Source organism: Channa argus, chromosome 11 (assembly GCF_033026475.1).
Source record: "Channa argus isolate prfri chromosome 11, Channa argus male v1.0, whole genome shotgun sequence".
NCBI lineage: Eukaryota > Metazoa > Chordata > Actinopteri > Anabantiformes > Channidae > Channa > Channa argus.
The window spans coordinates 16,453,434-16,468,511 of NC_090207.1; the positions used below are offsets into that span (position 1 = coordinate 16,453,434).

At 37.1% G+C, this 15,078-nt stretch overlaps 1 protein-coding gene across 2 annotated transcripts in view; it reads left to right on the forward strand.

Moving 5' to 3' along the window:
• The window catches only part of LOC137136750 (uncharacterized), a 53,944-nt gene that overhangs the window by 1,823 nt on the left and 37,043 nt on the right, over window positions 1–15,078 (forward strand). For both annotated transcript variants that reach the window (XR_010915621.1, XM_067522427.1), the window contains exon 2: window positions 2,543–2,726. Coding sequence is in view for 1 of the 2 variants with exons in the window: in XM_067522427.1 (XP_067378528.1) it covers window positions 2,564–2,726 (163 nt within the window). In the remaining variant the exon portion in view is untranslated. The remainder of the gene's footprint in view (window positions 1–2,542; window positions 2,727–15,078) is intronic.

Consider the following 15,078-nt stretch of genomic DNA (forward strand, 5'->3'; position numbering starts at 1 on the left):
GTTCAGTATTCTTTAAATCACCACCACAATATGTTGTATGTACTTGGTTGTATGTACTTGGCACGCTGGTGTGCTGTCAACAGAAGGTGCTATGGTGACAGTTTCCCTGCCTATGCAGTGTTTGCAGTGAGAGGAGGGGAAGGAAGTGAAGTCAGGGACACAAGACAACCAGACCAGAGTGAGAAAACAAAGCAGACACTGAAGTGAACATTTCTTTTTCTTTAACATTGACACAGGTTAGTTTCTGGTAGCCGTTGTGCTCTATAATGATTTGATATTTGTTATGTTTGATAGATAAAGTTATGAGCCAAATCTTTACTGTCTTCATCCAGGCCTTTATTTTATGGTAATGAATTTTAACTTGGACTATATCAAAACTTTTTATCTTATTTAAGTAACCCAAAATAAATAACTTTTAAAATAATATTATGTTAAATATTTTGAAGGCATTAGCTGACAGGAATGGCACCTGGTGTGATCTGCTGCTGTAGCCAATCCTTTGTCAAGGTTGAACATGTGTTTTCAGAGATGTTGTTCTGGATACCTTGGTTGTAATGAGTGCTTATTAGTTACAGTTTCCTTTATTGAAGTTTGAAGGTATTCTCTTTGGAACTCTTTTTCTGCCTATTCTCATTCTTTTCTCTGCCTATTTTTTAAATGGTAAATGCTAATTATATAGCGCTTTTATAAAGATATTCTTATAAAGCGCTTTACAATGTTGATTTTCTTTCACACACACCGATGGCGGAGGCTGCCATGCAAGATGCTCAATTCCCCACTTTGCACTTTGACACGTAGCCGGGAGCGGGGATTGAACCACTGACCCTGTGGTCCATGGTCGACTGTCTTAACAACTGAGCTACAGCCACCCCATATGATATGGTTGCATGTGAAAATACCAGTAGGTCAGCAGCATAAATAACCATGTTGTGTTCGTAGTCACTTCAATTTTCTTCTCTGTTTTGATGCTTGATTTGGAATTCAACAGATCGTGTTGACTATGCCTCAATGCAGTGAGTTTCTGCCATGTTATCGGTTGATTAAATATTTGCATTAAACAGCAGTTGAGCAGGCGTACCTAATAAAGTGGCTAGTGATGGTTGCTTATTGGCTTTAGGTCTGAGACTGCTTTCCATCCGGCTTATCTTGCTCATGCCCAGCTGTCATTGGGGTACACTCCAGACAGGTCACCAGTCTTTTTCAGGGCTGACACAGTCGTACTGGAGTGTTTTATTTTGGATATATTGCACTGGTGACCCCTTTCTGATTAGTGCATCTGTACTTGGGAAATCATACAAATACCTTAACTGCTTATCAAAACAGAAAACCTAACGGCGAATATGGCAGAAATAAATGGTTAAAACTAAGAGAAGTGAGCAAATTAAATCCTGTATAGGACATTTATTAAACTAAGAACAGCCATAAATGCTTTTGTATTTCAACTACATAAGAGAGAGAGGAAATTTGCTGTTAGTGCCTGATAGGGCCATTTGTAGCATAACAGCAAATGCAGCTTATTCCTGCAGTGATGCTGCAGTTGTTTTTATTTCTCTAAAGATAACTAGCAGTAGACAGACATTATGAAACATAAAATGTATTCAGCTGTGCAGTAAAGTAAGTACTATTATAAACTTGTTCTTTTGTAATTGATCTATTAATGGCAAAGATTTAAATCACATCCCTCAGTAAAAGCTCATTAATCCATGCTGTGTATGTGCTCCTAGCTGGATAGGTTGTATCCCTGCATTGGGCAGGGGCCTTGGTCAAGTCCAGTCTTTATTAAGATTAATGAACAGCTTGACATTTTTAGTCCTCTGTCTGAATCAATAATTTTAATACTCATGAGGGCCAATGGGGATCTAAGCTTGTGGAACACACACTGTGGCCACAGGGTGCATGTTAAATGTCCAAGTGGTAATCAATGCAAAGAAATTAGCTATTGATCGCTCCTAGTTTTGTAATAGGTTATCTATTGGTTTGCTCTTTCGGAAAATTCCAATATCAGTCGGATGGAATTGTGCTGGTAATATTGCTGTAGGGTGTGTGTGTGTGTGTGTGGAGGATAGAGATGCATTCTAATTAGCACAGAGGCAAGATCGTAAATAAACATGTTGAAGAGAATAATGGTGATCTGCATCATATCTACAGTTTATTAAAATTAAGACTGGGAACTTAAAATTAGCCAAATGACACAATTAATGCTGACTCAACCTCGAGTATTTGTAAACCGCTATTTTAAATGAAAACCTTTCCACTATGTTTTGTCATGCCACTGTATGTTGGATCATGTACAAATGAGAAGTAATTTCCTCATCACTGCTAAAAATCAACATCTAAAATACGTGTTTTTTTGGTGTGCAAGGTGTTAATAAAGGTGATGGAAAACTTATTTCTATATAAATGTTCACATTAGAAACATTAGTTCCGAACATGAGTGCCTAGCTTTCAGAAAATGGATGTCACACACATGCAAATGTTTTAAACAGTTAAAGAAAGTACCAAGCAGAGCTTTTGTTTACATTTCCATTGTCTGTGTTCCCAGGAAACCCAGTGTTAGCTAGATATGGACCTGCTTTGCTGGGGTATTGGGGAACTTGGCCAGACTGGACATGACAAACCAGGGGACATCGGACCAGAGGTGTCCCAGCTCAGAGAGTTCACTGTGGCTAGGCTAGGAAGGGTGAAGCTGCTGGCTTGTGGATCCAGTCATTCCATTGTGGCTACAGGTAAAGGTCCTGTTGTGTTTTGTTATAAGCTGTGCAAGTCTATAGTACTAATGATTTGTTTGTGTGTGTGTGTCTGTAGTGTGGTAGACAGTATTTATTTTTTTGGACAGTATAGAGGTAACACTGTTCATACTCCAGGTATTTTCTGCTTCCCACATTATGATTTTTATTAATCAATTACTCAGTCATTGTTTAGCACAATTAAAGCTACAAGCTACACTAATTAGACTCACAGTGCTATTGATCTAAGTTTGATTTGCTGAAAACCACAGTTATCTAGTAAGTCTGATTGTTCCTATTACTGTTGATTTTTATTATTATTGTTGTTGTTGTTGTTGACTGTAAGACTGGCTGTGCCTAGTTGGTTTGTGTTCATCAGCAGAGAAAATCAATGTGTGTGTTGGGTATAGATGCCAGTCTTTACTTTTAATGACTAGCACTCCCAAAGATTTTAATAGATGTTGGTCACAAATGAATTCACAACTAAGGGAGACCTAGAGTATCTACAGCTTTACCTGAACTTAGCTTAATTTTAAAAAGTTATTTTACGTTAAATTTCTTATTTATGCATCTCGCCTTTTGTTCTTTAGACCTCATATTTTTAAGTTCAAAACTGATAATTCTTGGTTGCCACCATATTTGTTTTGGCATGGAATCCTGTGAGATTTCCATTCTCGAAGGATTTGTGGTTGTGCTTATCTTCCAAATTTCCATTCATTGCAGACTAGTCATAAAGTGTATTTACCACTCATTCATCAAGTGTGTGCTGCTCCCAGATTGTCAAAGACTACAAAACTGTGATTGTTGGTTATATGTGAGCTGTCCAGCCTTTTAAAGTCGTGGTTAGTCAAGTGTGTCCCAAGCTTGAGGGAGACATTTGATCACAGGATATTTGAACAGTCAAGACCACCAACTATCGTACATGCTTTCACATTGAATGGACATGTTTGTCCAAACTAAATGCAGTACCATGAGTATTGAATATTGGTAGGGCTAGGCAATATAGCCAAAAGATTTATTAAATTTCTTTGTGTGTGTGTGTTCTGGAAAATTAACAATTTAAAAAAAAAAAAGAATTTTCTATATGAACTCACGACAAAACATGATACAAACACAGGTTTAATGAATGCTGTACCTTCAGGTTCATATATGCCATATTGATAAAAAACCAACATAACTAGCAAGAATGTTCTTATTTTATATATTGAAAAGAATAACACTAGGACGAGCTCTGCAACTAACAAATGTTGGGTTAGGGTTAGTTGAGGGTTAAGGTTGCACCCTTCCACTGCACAGGTAACTTACACTCTTTACTGTTCCTGAGTGCATAAACAGTGCACTGTCACTCAGTAAAGGTTGCTAACAGGTGGCTTATTGTCCAGCGTCTGTGAAGTCAGTGTTTCTCACAAGCAAAAGAGAGAAAAGGTTGGATTTCTGGCATTTCCATATTACTGAGGTCACATGACTACCTTTCATGGTAGTGGTATTACTTTGTTTTAACCTGCAGCTTGTTGACTAGGAATGCCAACACACATGCAGGTGTCCAAAGAAGCTGCCATTAGGGTGACAGCAGAAGAAATGATTTGATTCATTGTAATGAAATCTTGATTTGTTTCATTTAAGTATTGAATTTTCAGTGTGTAATGATACGGTTGGCTCATGATTTGGTTTGATACACTCATAATATTAATAATAATGATTGTACTGTTTGTTTATTATTGAGGTAATAATTGGTGATCAAGTCATAATGGAGTCCCTTCTGATGGTGATTCAAATAATGTTAAACATAAACCACCTCTTAATGTAATACACTCAAGCCCAACTCCACCACCCACTATGACCTCAATAATAATCACATAGTAGAATTATCACCTTTCTGAGAAATTGTAACCTTATAAGTACAAAAATGGCAGAGCTTCTGTATTGGATGGCTGCACAGGTGCACCTAATAAACTGGCCAGTGAGTGTACGTTTTAGGTAAGGTGTTTTTCAGGTTAGCGAAATTAATAAGGAAACATTTTCAGGCAGCAGTTGAATCATTTATTGCAGGATTTGAAAAACAAAACTCGCCACGTCCCACTGGCAGCAGGATAATGTGGACTGTAATAGCACTTTGGGAAGTGGTGATGGTGACTGTAACCTTCTGTTATGATGTTGTGGATGGTGTAACATATAGCGTGGTAGTGTTGTTACTCAAAACTTAAACATCAAAGCAGAGCTTCCAAATAGTCTTGGGCTGTGTCTCCATTTTCTTGGTTAATGCTGAATATTCAAAACTCAACCAAACACCAGATTTGATATCAAAGGAGTTTCTCTTCCATCTCTTGTAAGTACCCAATAGCAAGGGAAAGCCACAATCAACAGAAGTCAAGTCATACTTTAATTGCCTCGATAATCTAATCCATTTTACACTATTAGGGTGCATATCTTCAAATTTCTTTATTGCAAAATATCATGCCATCGTACAGTGTTACACCTTGAGTATAAAGTGTGTTTATATAATTCAGACATTTATAATGTCACACGTGTAGGTTTCCAACAAACATATTGTAATACTGCCCCTGATGACAGGAAGAGAGGAGGGTCCTTTAGTACATTAGCTGGCAGTAGTCATAAATCAGTAGCCTAGATAAGTCTTATACATCACTCCAACACAGGGATCCTATACCTCCACCATCATTACAGAGGAAAAGGTGACGTTTTTGATTGATTAAAATGGTGCTGGCTAGCTTAGGCTAAATCATGTTAAGTGATGTGACATTGCAGTTTCACATATCATATATCTGTCAAGACAATGATGGTAGAAGGCATTGTCAAGGCAGGATATCTGACAACAGCAGACATCTGGAAGGACCGAAGGAGATTTATGGGAAGGTTTTAGTGGTCTGAGGGAGATGTGAGAGAGTAAAAAGTAGTCCTTTTTTGTGCGTTGTCACTTCCAGAGTGACTGTAAATTTTAGTCCAGTGTCGTTGCGAATTGGAGACATTTACACATCCTGACAAATTGCCTGCTATAAAAGTATTTACTGGTCATGTCCTACCTTAATTCTTGGCCATCCCACATACACATACCCCACAAACGCAGAAATATTTACCCACAGCAAATTTATTTGACACATGTTTATGTGGTGTACCTGAGCCCTAGCCCAAGATATGTCATAATGGTGTCATGTTGAGAGCAGTGGTCTGTTGTTAATGTTTTAATACAGGAGGTTTTAAGTTGGTCATAATGGTTTTATATAAGCTACATTGTCTCCGATCACTAGCCATTTTGCCTAGTCAATTCAGTCTTTGCAAAGAAAACTCAAAACTTGCTAGAGAAATCCACAGTGTGTTAGAGAAACACACTTCAGATTCAGTGCAAATTAAAGACTGCAAATTATTTATTTTATAGTACATGGATCTTGCCCTCAAAATAAGGTGGAATAATTACCTTTGAGCAAACATTTAACTCCTCCGTTAGCTTTTTCTGTCAGTGTTCAACTATTGCTTTATCTTTTAAGAAAGCATTACAAGTTGCTACCGCTGGGTGGCACTGTGAGACTGCAAAAAAGAAAGTAAAGCAGAGGGGAGTAGGTGGGGGTTGGTGGGTGAAGTGGGGCCTACACTTAACTCACACTCAGACAGAGCTATAATTTACTAATAGTGCCGGAGCCGCCATTGCTGTTATCTTTTAATAGATTTGTATGGGCAAAAGCAGGTGCCTGTTGTTAATGTGTCCAATTGCCCAAGTTGCCTACAGAATTTAGGGCATCCATCACTGTCGTTGGTGGTGACACCCTGTCGTTCTACTTCACACGGTGGGTTGGCTGGGCTGGGCTGGTAACAGATGAGGCTTCTCTCCCCTCCAGACGCCCACAGTCACACAGAGTCAACCGCCATACGTGCTTGTACATGCATAGACACTCAGAAACACACAGCTATACTACATTCTTAGAGGGCAAACTAAACTCATACCCATTACACGAAGAAATGCATACATTTATACATAAGATGTATGCACAATTATTATCAAATAAATTGAAAAGGATTTATAACTTACATATCTAAATATTTGGAGAGATAATATGCTATTAAAAATGAGCTCAGTAAACTTTGCCCTCCATTACTTTAAACTTTTGAACTTACAGCTGCACCCTTGAGCTTAGCCAGGGGCACCATGTAGCTCACAGGTTTCCACTATGCCCTGCAAAATACTCTGTGCAGCTGTGTTTCTTTAGACCAGGGCTGCAAGTTGGAGGGCATACTGAGGTGCCTACTAATACCTTGTTAGGGCTTTTTCAGTTGCTAGGTCTCAAAGAGGTCAGTGTCAGTACTACTTTAGTTCAAGGCCCTTGATCTGTTGGATGTTGGCGTAAGCCAAGGACTCATGCGCTGCCTGTTTGTGACTTACCCTGATCTTCTACAGGAGACCTTGCTCATAGCCGTTTTTTCAAAAAAGTTTACTTGATTTCAGCCTCTGAATGTTGTAAGCAAAGACTAAATAATCTTTTATATATATTGATTTATAAACGCAAAACCTAGATTTGAGATTCTGAGATAATCATGGATAATGATGATAGTTTGGTATGTTCTCTTTTTTACAAATATGAGTTCTGAACCTTTTGTTAGGCCTTGGTGTCAGGTGTTAAACAGCATATGAGCAACATGACCCAGCTTCCTACCTTCTTCCTCTCCAAAATTGATCTTAACATAAAACAGAACCCCCTTCTCTCTCTGATTGTAACCATGATGTTACTTTTGCACCATTTTCCAGTTTTTCCCTCTGCACGCTTTTGATAAGCATTGCACCATTAATGAGTCAAACATTATGTAGAAGTTCCCCCTGCTCCTTGCTCATCTTAAAATGGAGTAATGAAATGACATCATACATCTGTTAGTGATAAAGAAAATGGTCTGGAAATTTTATAGTGCATAATATAGCACTTGTCAGTAAAAATAAGTATTGGCACATCCTCTGTTCATTGACTTATGCTAAAAATCCCTCTGCAAACATGAATAGATGCAATGCTCTCTCTATAAACTTTAATGATACATGTTAAAATACATTTTAGCAGTTATAGTTTTCTATGACATAGTTTCAAGTACCTTTAAAAAAACACTCTAAAGTAATGGGAATGGACAATTGACCTGCCATTTACCTGATTGTTAATTACATGCAGGGCCGTTACATCTCTGTAGAATCAAATGCATATAGAAAAAGTGAGACACAACCAGATCGAGGGAGATGAAAACATACAGAGTCACAATAACAGAAAGAAATCTGTGCACAGACATGATTCACCTTTCTAAAACATGGCCAAGTCATGACCAACTTCTGCTTAAGGATAGGGTTCATGCAGACTTGAGTGGCTACTTTGTAAATGTATAATCCACTTGGACTGTCAGGAAACTGTCTTGTTAATAAGGAAACCTATTATGTAATTTTACCTTTCTTCCTGTCCTTCCTTCAAGCCATCTGTACCTGTAGGCAAAAATACCTTTAACTGTGTATATTGTCGTGTTTAATGCTCGTCAAAGAGAACAATACTCTAGATAATTCTAGGAGGGTATTGGCCATTCCCTTGCATGACAACTCCAATATGTCTACTTTGGACCAAGTACCAAAGGAGGCTTTGGTAATAGTTTCCCGTTTAGCTGTTTTGATGTATTTGTACAATTCCCTAGATGCAAAAGGTGAATGAGCTGAAGAAATGGAAAAAGAAGAAAATGACCCCTGTCCTTGCTTCCCGCATGCTCTCTCACTGTTTTTTTTTCCTATCTAGCTCTACCCCTTGATCTTTTCTAATTTGGTTGAGCTTTTGGTTTTGCACTCAGCTGGTTTTTAAGGTTAATCGTAGGACAGAAGTGTTTATGTTGATGTAATGTGGGTTTAACTCTCTCTCAGCGAAGCATGGAGTACTTGAAATATGTAGTTCACCATCCTGCAGCCCCCACCTCACTTCCTCTCCTTCCAAATATTATGCAGAACAAAAGATGGGGGAAAGTCTGGCCAATTAGCAGCTAATGAGACAAGCTTGTGAGTATATCCAAATCTTCAACGTGTTAACGTTTACAACTCTCCACACTTTTCTTGACTCCTTTAACCTACGCCGCCCCATCTGCCCTTGCACCCAGCCGCATGCAAGCCGGCAAGGGCACCTCTGAGGCCCTCTATGTGATTATTCACATATGACTATGGACCCGATGTTTTGAGCACTGAATACAAGAGAAGAAAGAAATGCCTTAGGAATGGCTAATGTAAAAATACTCAGCTGACACATGGGCATGTCTCTTCTATTATTTTTAATTTCATCTTTACTTCTATTTTACCCAGAATACATACCAACATTACCCCATCTTCTATAGATGTATAGATTGATCCAGTGAAGACTTGCATCCCTTGCCATCCGTTCTCAATTTTCTTAATACAGACGAGCCAGGAATTGGGTGGGTCTGTTGTGGTTGGGAGGCTGGTAAGGGAAAGACTTTTGATAAGTGAAAAATAATATGCCAAGAGAAAAACCAGTCATCCCAGTTGCTTTTGACATGCCTTTTATCAGACATGTCTGTGTTGGAAGTGAAAACAAAATCTGCTTTTGTAATAGAGATCTTTGGACAGCCTTGAATGATTCGCCACTACTCCTTTCCGGCCTTATTTTCTCCAGAGTGTGGATTGGGAGTGTGTTTGGAATCTCAGTGGGGAAAATCAAATGCGAATTGGCCTGAAAGTGTTGCAGTAAACAGTGAGAAAAAGGAAACACTGGCCAGATCAGGGAATATCGTGCAGGGTAATGTTTGGACTTAAAAGAAGAAATGTGTAATGGAACAGCGCAAATTCCACTTTCCAAAGGGAGTTCTAATTGATTATTTGCTTCATTACTAGTTTTCACGTGGAGAAATTGAGTCTCACTTTATTTTAAAATCAGCAATAGACATTTAAATGAATGCCGTGGTGGTTATTGAGATACAGTTCTCATAGAATTTGGCAGCAATGATTGCTTTAGCTTTTACTTTAATTGTATTATTTTCCATGAAGGTAGCAGTGAGTTGCAGTTTGAATACAACCTTAACCCTGACTGAAACAATTCAATAAAAAGCAGAAAATTGAAAGAGAGGTTTGGGAGCACAAAATAATCCAGGGCTTCACTTGATATGTGATTTGTTGGGGGCAGTACGTTTGTGCATGTTAACTAACTGTGCCACTGGACTTGGCCTGTTGGTAATAGGGTTCCAGCGCAAACATTTTCTCTCAGGGATTTCTATTATTAATTCTGTCTGAACACATACATAAATGAATAATGAAATAAATAATGAAAATGTTATTACTTTTGGCAGCTGGGTCATTTCTCGTTTCCTGCTTTTTCTTCTTCTTGTTTCGTACTAATTAACTTTCCAAGGAGTTGTCCTCCTTTTCACAAAATGAATTTTATCAGGATGGTGGGTCACTGAAAGTGAGGGTACACAGTCTTGTTAAAAGACTACCATTAGAATACACACATGCTTTACTGTTTCTTGTCATTAAAGTGAAATAAAGTAAATATTGTTTTATGTACAGTAAGTTGCACATGGCTGCCAGGCCATTATATAGTTGTTTTGTCACAAAAGGTGGATTCCAATATGGCATTACTCAACTTGCAACCACTCTTAACTAACAGATGTAAGTAGCACATATTTTAGACTTTTAACCAATAGCAAAATACTTTGTGCCTAAAATTTGCAATAATGACCACTGAGCATGTAATGTCTTTCCACTTCTGTTGATATCTTATTTGGTAAATCAAGGTTAATTTCTCAACCCATTTTTACCACCACTCTCATTTCATTCAGATGGCTGTCTCATTCCCTGCTCCACGCTACTAAAAGATTGAACAGAGGCTTTGTAATAAGTATAATTTAAAATGAATCTTAAAGAAGGCAGTAAAGCTAAAACCTTGGTAGAATTCCCCCCCATGCATCTCTCTCTTTCTCTGTGTCTCTGTCTGTACCCCCCCACCACCCATTACAGTCATTTCAAACTGCTCCTACCTTTTCTCTAGTTTTCTGCTAATTAGTTTGCTTTGTAAGGTTAGACGTGCGGACGGAGCAACTTTAGGACTGCTTGGCTGCCATCTGTGTGCATACGGCTCTAACTACGTACAGATGGCCTGTGCTTACAGACGGGTTCCTTCTGGTAGGGGGAAAAAAGCACGGGAGACAATTTTGGTTATTTTATGATGAAGATTTATGGCCATTCTTATAAGTACCTGTTTGAGCGGTAATGATTGTTAGTCAGCTGTCATTAGGATAATTATAAGAAAGACAAAATATATTTTTTCATTTTATTTTATTTATTTGGTGATGAATCCCTTTTGAAAAAATACTGAAATCCTGGAAAAGTTGTTTTGTCTTTTTATTTTTTTTAAATTATCATTATTATTTTTATTATTATTTTTATTTTTATTTTTATTTTTATTTTTTTGGACAAGCATATTGAACCAATTTTGTTGCAGTTATTTTGCGCTCATAATTTAGCCATGTTAAAATGCCATTAGCCACTCAGTGAACCGGACATCTAGAGAAAAAGGCAGAAATTGCCAAATTATTACTTGACAAGGTCACAAATCTAAGTAATGTGATCAAATAAGGAGCTTACTAAATTACTGTCATGTTTTCAATGCTTAGATTATATTAATTCTTTTTATAGGAAAAACCATTGGTAAAATATAAAAACATATTCGCAAGATAAGATGTCTACTGCAGCTATGCTATTGTGTTCACGATTCATTGGGGGTTAAGACCAACACATTCCTTTACTTGTTACATCATATATACATGTAAAGAAATGACTGGTACAGTTTTTATTAGCAGAGAACATTTCTAGTAGTGAGGGTGTGAGGGGGGAACAGCAACATCTCCTCATCCAGCAAACATTATCCATTTTTTTTCCATACTGCTATTAGTTAATCTTTCCATCTCATGTATCTCTTTAATGATTTCACTCTGGTTATCTAGTTTAGGTGGATCAGGTTGGAGCCATTTTCGGGTAATTGCTTTTTGTGGCAGAAACAATATTGTTTTCCAAAGATATCTGTCTTTTGTTGTTATTTCCTTAGGCATTTCATCTAAGTAGAGTGATAAATACGTTTGTGTTATCTGTAGGCCAAGTTGCATAGTTTTCCATATGTTTCCTTAAATATTTTAAACCTAGACAGTTCCAAAATAGTAACAGTGGTCCACCTTTTGGTATTGTTGTTGCTTAGGCTCAATGAAGTAGCAAATATAATTTTTGTTCGACAGAATGCGTGCCAGTAGAAAAACATGTTTAAAATATTGTTCCATTGTTGACAAGTTATTGTTAATTGTTTCTCCCATTTTTCTTTAAGATCATTTGTAGTTTCTCCTCTACAAATTCCCAGATAAGGTTTTGTGATTATTGACTGATAGTATATTTCTGTATCATTCCTTGTATAAATTAAAAATTTCCCAATTCCTTTTAAAAAGTATTTGCATAACGCTAAGTTTCTAAAAATCTGTTATTCCCGATTACATTTTTTTCCTAAAGTATTTGAAAACTCATTATCTTACAGTAAGCTGTACTCCCCCCCTTTTTTTTAAATACAATATTTAAATATTGAATCGATGTGATTTAGTTTTAGTTCTGAATCATAAGCTATCCAAAAATTGATATTCGTAGTTTTTTCACTAAATGAGAAGAGTGAATGATACTAAGGGGCTCAAATAATGTGTAATGTGTCTGCAGTTTCTGATCACTAATTACTGCTTGTTTTAGAAACCTCTTGCATTATCCCTTCATCTCTTTATTAATTTCCTTCATTTAAAGGTTCTTCAGATTAGGAAGGACATGCCACCTCTCTCCTTACAGATTGTTTGTGTGCTATATCTGATCCTAGGTTTTCTTCTTATTCCAGACAAACCATGATATTTAGGTTAGGGTTACAGATAAGTCACTTTACTATAGGGAAGTAATATAGCTTTTTTTCTCTTCTCATTTTTGTCATCATTCTATGTTGACTTTCATCTTCAGGGTTTTACACTGCTCTGCAGTACATAAACGGTCATACTGTGTAGGGGGTCCCTCTTTAAAGAAAACGAAGAAGTCATCCTGTTTTCTTTCTCTGAGTTCTTCTATTTTATTATGCATATGTCCCATAGTTTCAGTAGAAAAATAAACAAGACAAACTAATTAAATAAACTATATAAAGTGGGTTGTGACAGGAGAAAGCCAGATATGCTTTTACTTTTTAATCCCCATGATGTTACTGCTATTGTATTTGTTGTTGATGGAAGCTTCTGAATCGCCCCAAAACACGTTAAAAATGGTTCGCCTCCAATTTACTCCAGTGTGCTCCTTGGGTCGTGTTTGGTAGAACTATACTATACCCCCTCTTTTTCACACCTATTGCAGCTTCAGCTGCACTGTTGTAGAGGTAAGATCTGTTTTCAACGTTAATTCTCATTTTGGCTCAGTATTATTGTTTACATCAAAAGGAAATTCATGCGCATATGCCACAATTATCCTCTTGAAAGTGATTGTTCTTTGCTCAGTAGGGCAATGAAGCATTGGGCTCAGGTCAGCGTTTTTCTCCGTTTCCTTTCCATCTTGCGAAAGTTGTTAATAAATATTATTGTGCTTCCTTGTGTTCCCTCCTTAAAGCTGTAAATTCTGGTAATATGGCACAACCGTAATTCTAGGCTGCTACCTTAGCATGAAGGGGTTTTTATTTATTTATTTATTTTTTGGTTGTCTAAAAGAGGGAAGCAGCTTGCCTCTTAGTTCAGTATTTGTTTAGCGTATTCACTCCACCTGCTTCTGCTTTGATTTGCGTTTGTACTGTGGTTTTCAGACATCCCCTGTGACACTTTGCAGCTTTTGATTTATCTACATCTAAAAGATTATAAGTTCATCCCTTATATCATTTTTGAAATCATGTTAGGTCTTTCTTGATTTCAGATTTCCGTCTAGTCTTGAGTGCCTCTCCCCATTTTTGTGGAGCACTTTAGTTGTGTCAAAGTCTCCCATCTCATCATTTGGTTGTGTCTTGCCTACGGTGGTTTTATTTTTCACATTGCCCCGCTTATTCTAGATCACTTTGGTATTTCATAAGACCTGTTATACAAGTTTTGATAGAGGCCTAACATTTATAGACTGGAAAGGTTAAAATGTTTGCCAGCATCTTTAAGCACTCACCCAAAAGTCTCCACTTTATTTTCATGTTTATTCATGAATTATATCTAAGTAAGTGAGGTTTATATTCAGTCAAAGACAATAGTGCATTAGATATTGTTTTAAAGAGATACAACCGGTGCCACCTTAACTCAAACATAGATTTAATATAGCATGCATTTTTCTTCAGTTTTTTTTAAATTTTTTTTTAAACTCTTGTCCTGACTGCCAGGTACTGCTTGCTGGTGAGAAACCTGCCCTTGTCAGTTGCAGTTCAGTGGCTAATTCTTTCTGCAGGGCATTGTGAATGACCCTCCAACAAAAAATTATTAAAAAAATTATTATTGGCCTCTTGCCAGATACTTTTTGTCATTTAGTAGTGACCAGAGACAGATTGTAGGGATAGAGTCCCCAAAAGGTGATCTTTCCAACCTAGCTTTCTGAAAATTCTAATTGTAATTAAAAAATTGAAGGAGTTGAATGTTCATGGAGTGTTATTGATAATGAGAAGGGCTACATTATGTGTCCATCTACTAGATGTTAAAGTTTAGAGCTTCTCATTTCAAATAGATTTCCGGAACAGACATAGTTTTAATAAGTAAAATAAGGTTGTCAGGTTCCCTACAACCAGTTTATTTGGTTGGGACATCTAAAGGTCAGTATACCTATAAATGTTTGCTTTCATGTACTCAAAGTGAGTTTTTCCAGTAACCTTACAGAATTGTCAAACACTATCAATGTATTGACACATATATAATTTGATGCGACAGGTCACAAATAACAAACATTTATGCCAGGCTTTCAATGCACAGCTGTTCAAAATACTGAACGATTAGAAAGGTAGATAGAGAGATAAAACTGGGAGTTAATACAGTCCAAATTTACAGACTGTTTGCTCATTCGTTTTGAGTATATTATAAATATTATTGTTGTATTATATATATTATTATATATAATATTATTGTTATACACACACACACACACACACGCTACAGCTATACAACATTGTTCGGTGAAACCCATTGTTTTGTCTTTCCATTTTAAATTCTCTAAACCTCCACATGAGTGAAGAGGATCCTCTACAAATTCTGAGAAAGCAGCCAAAATACAGGGGAAAAAAAGATTGCTTTGTTCATTTCTTTCCCCCATCTTTTTCGCTTTCCACTCTCCCCAAGGTTCTATTAGGAAATAGATCCCAGGTGTTCG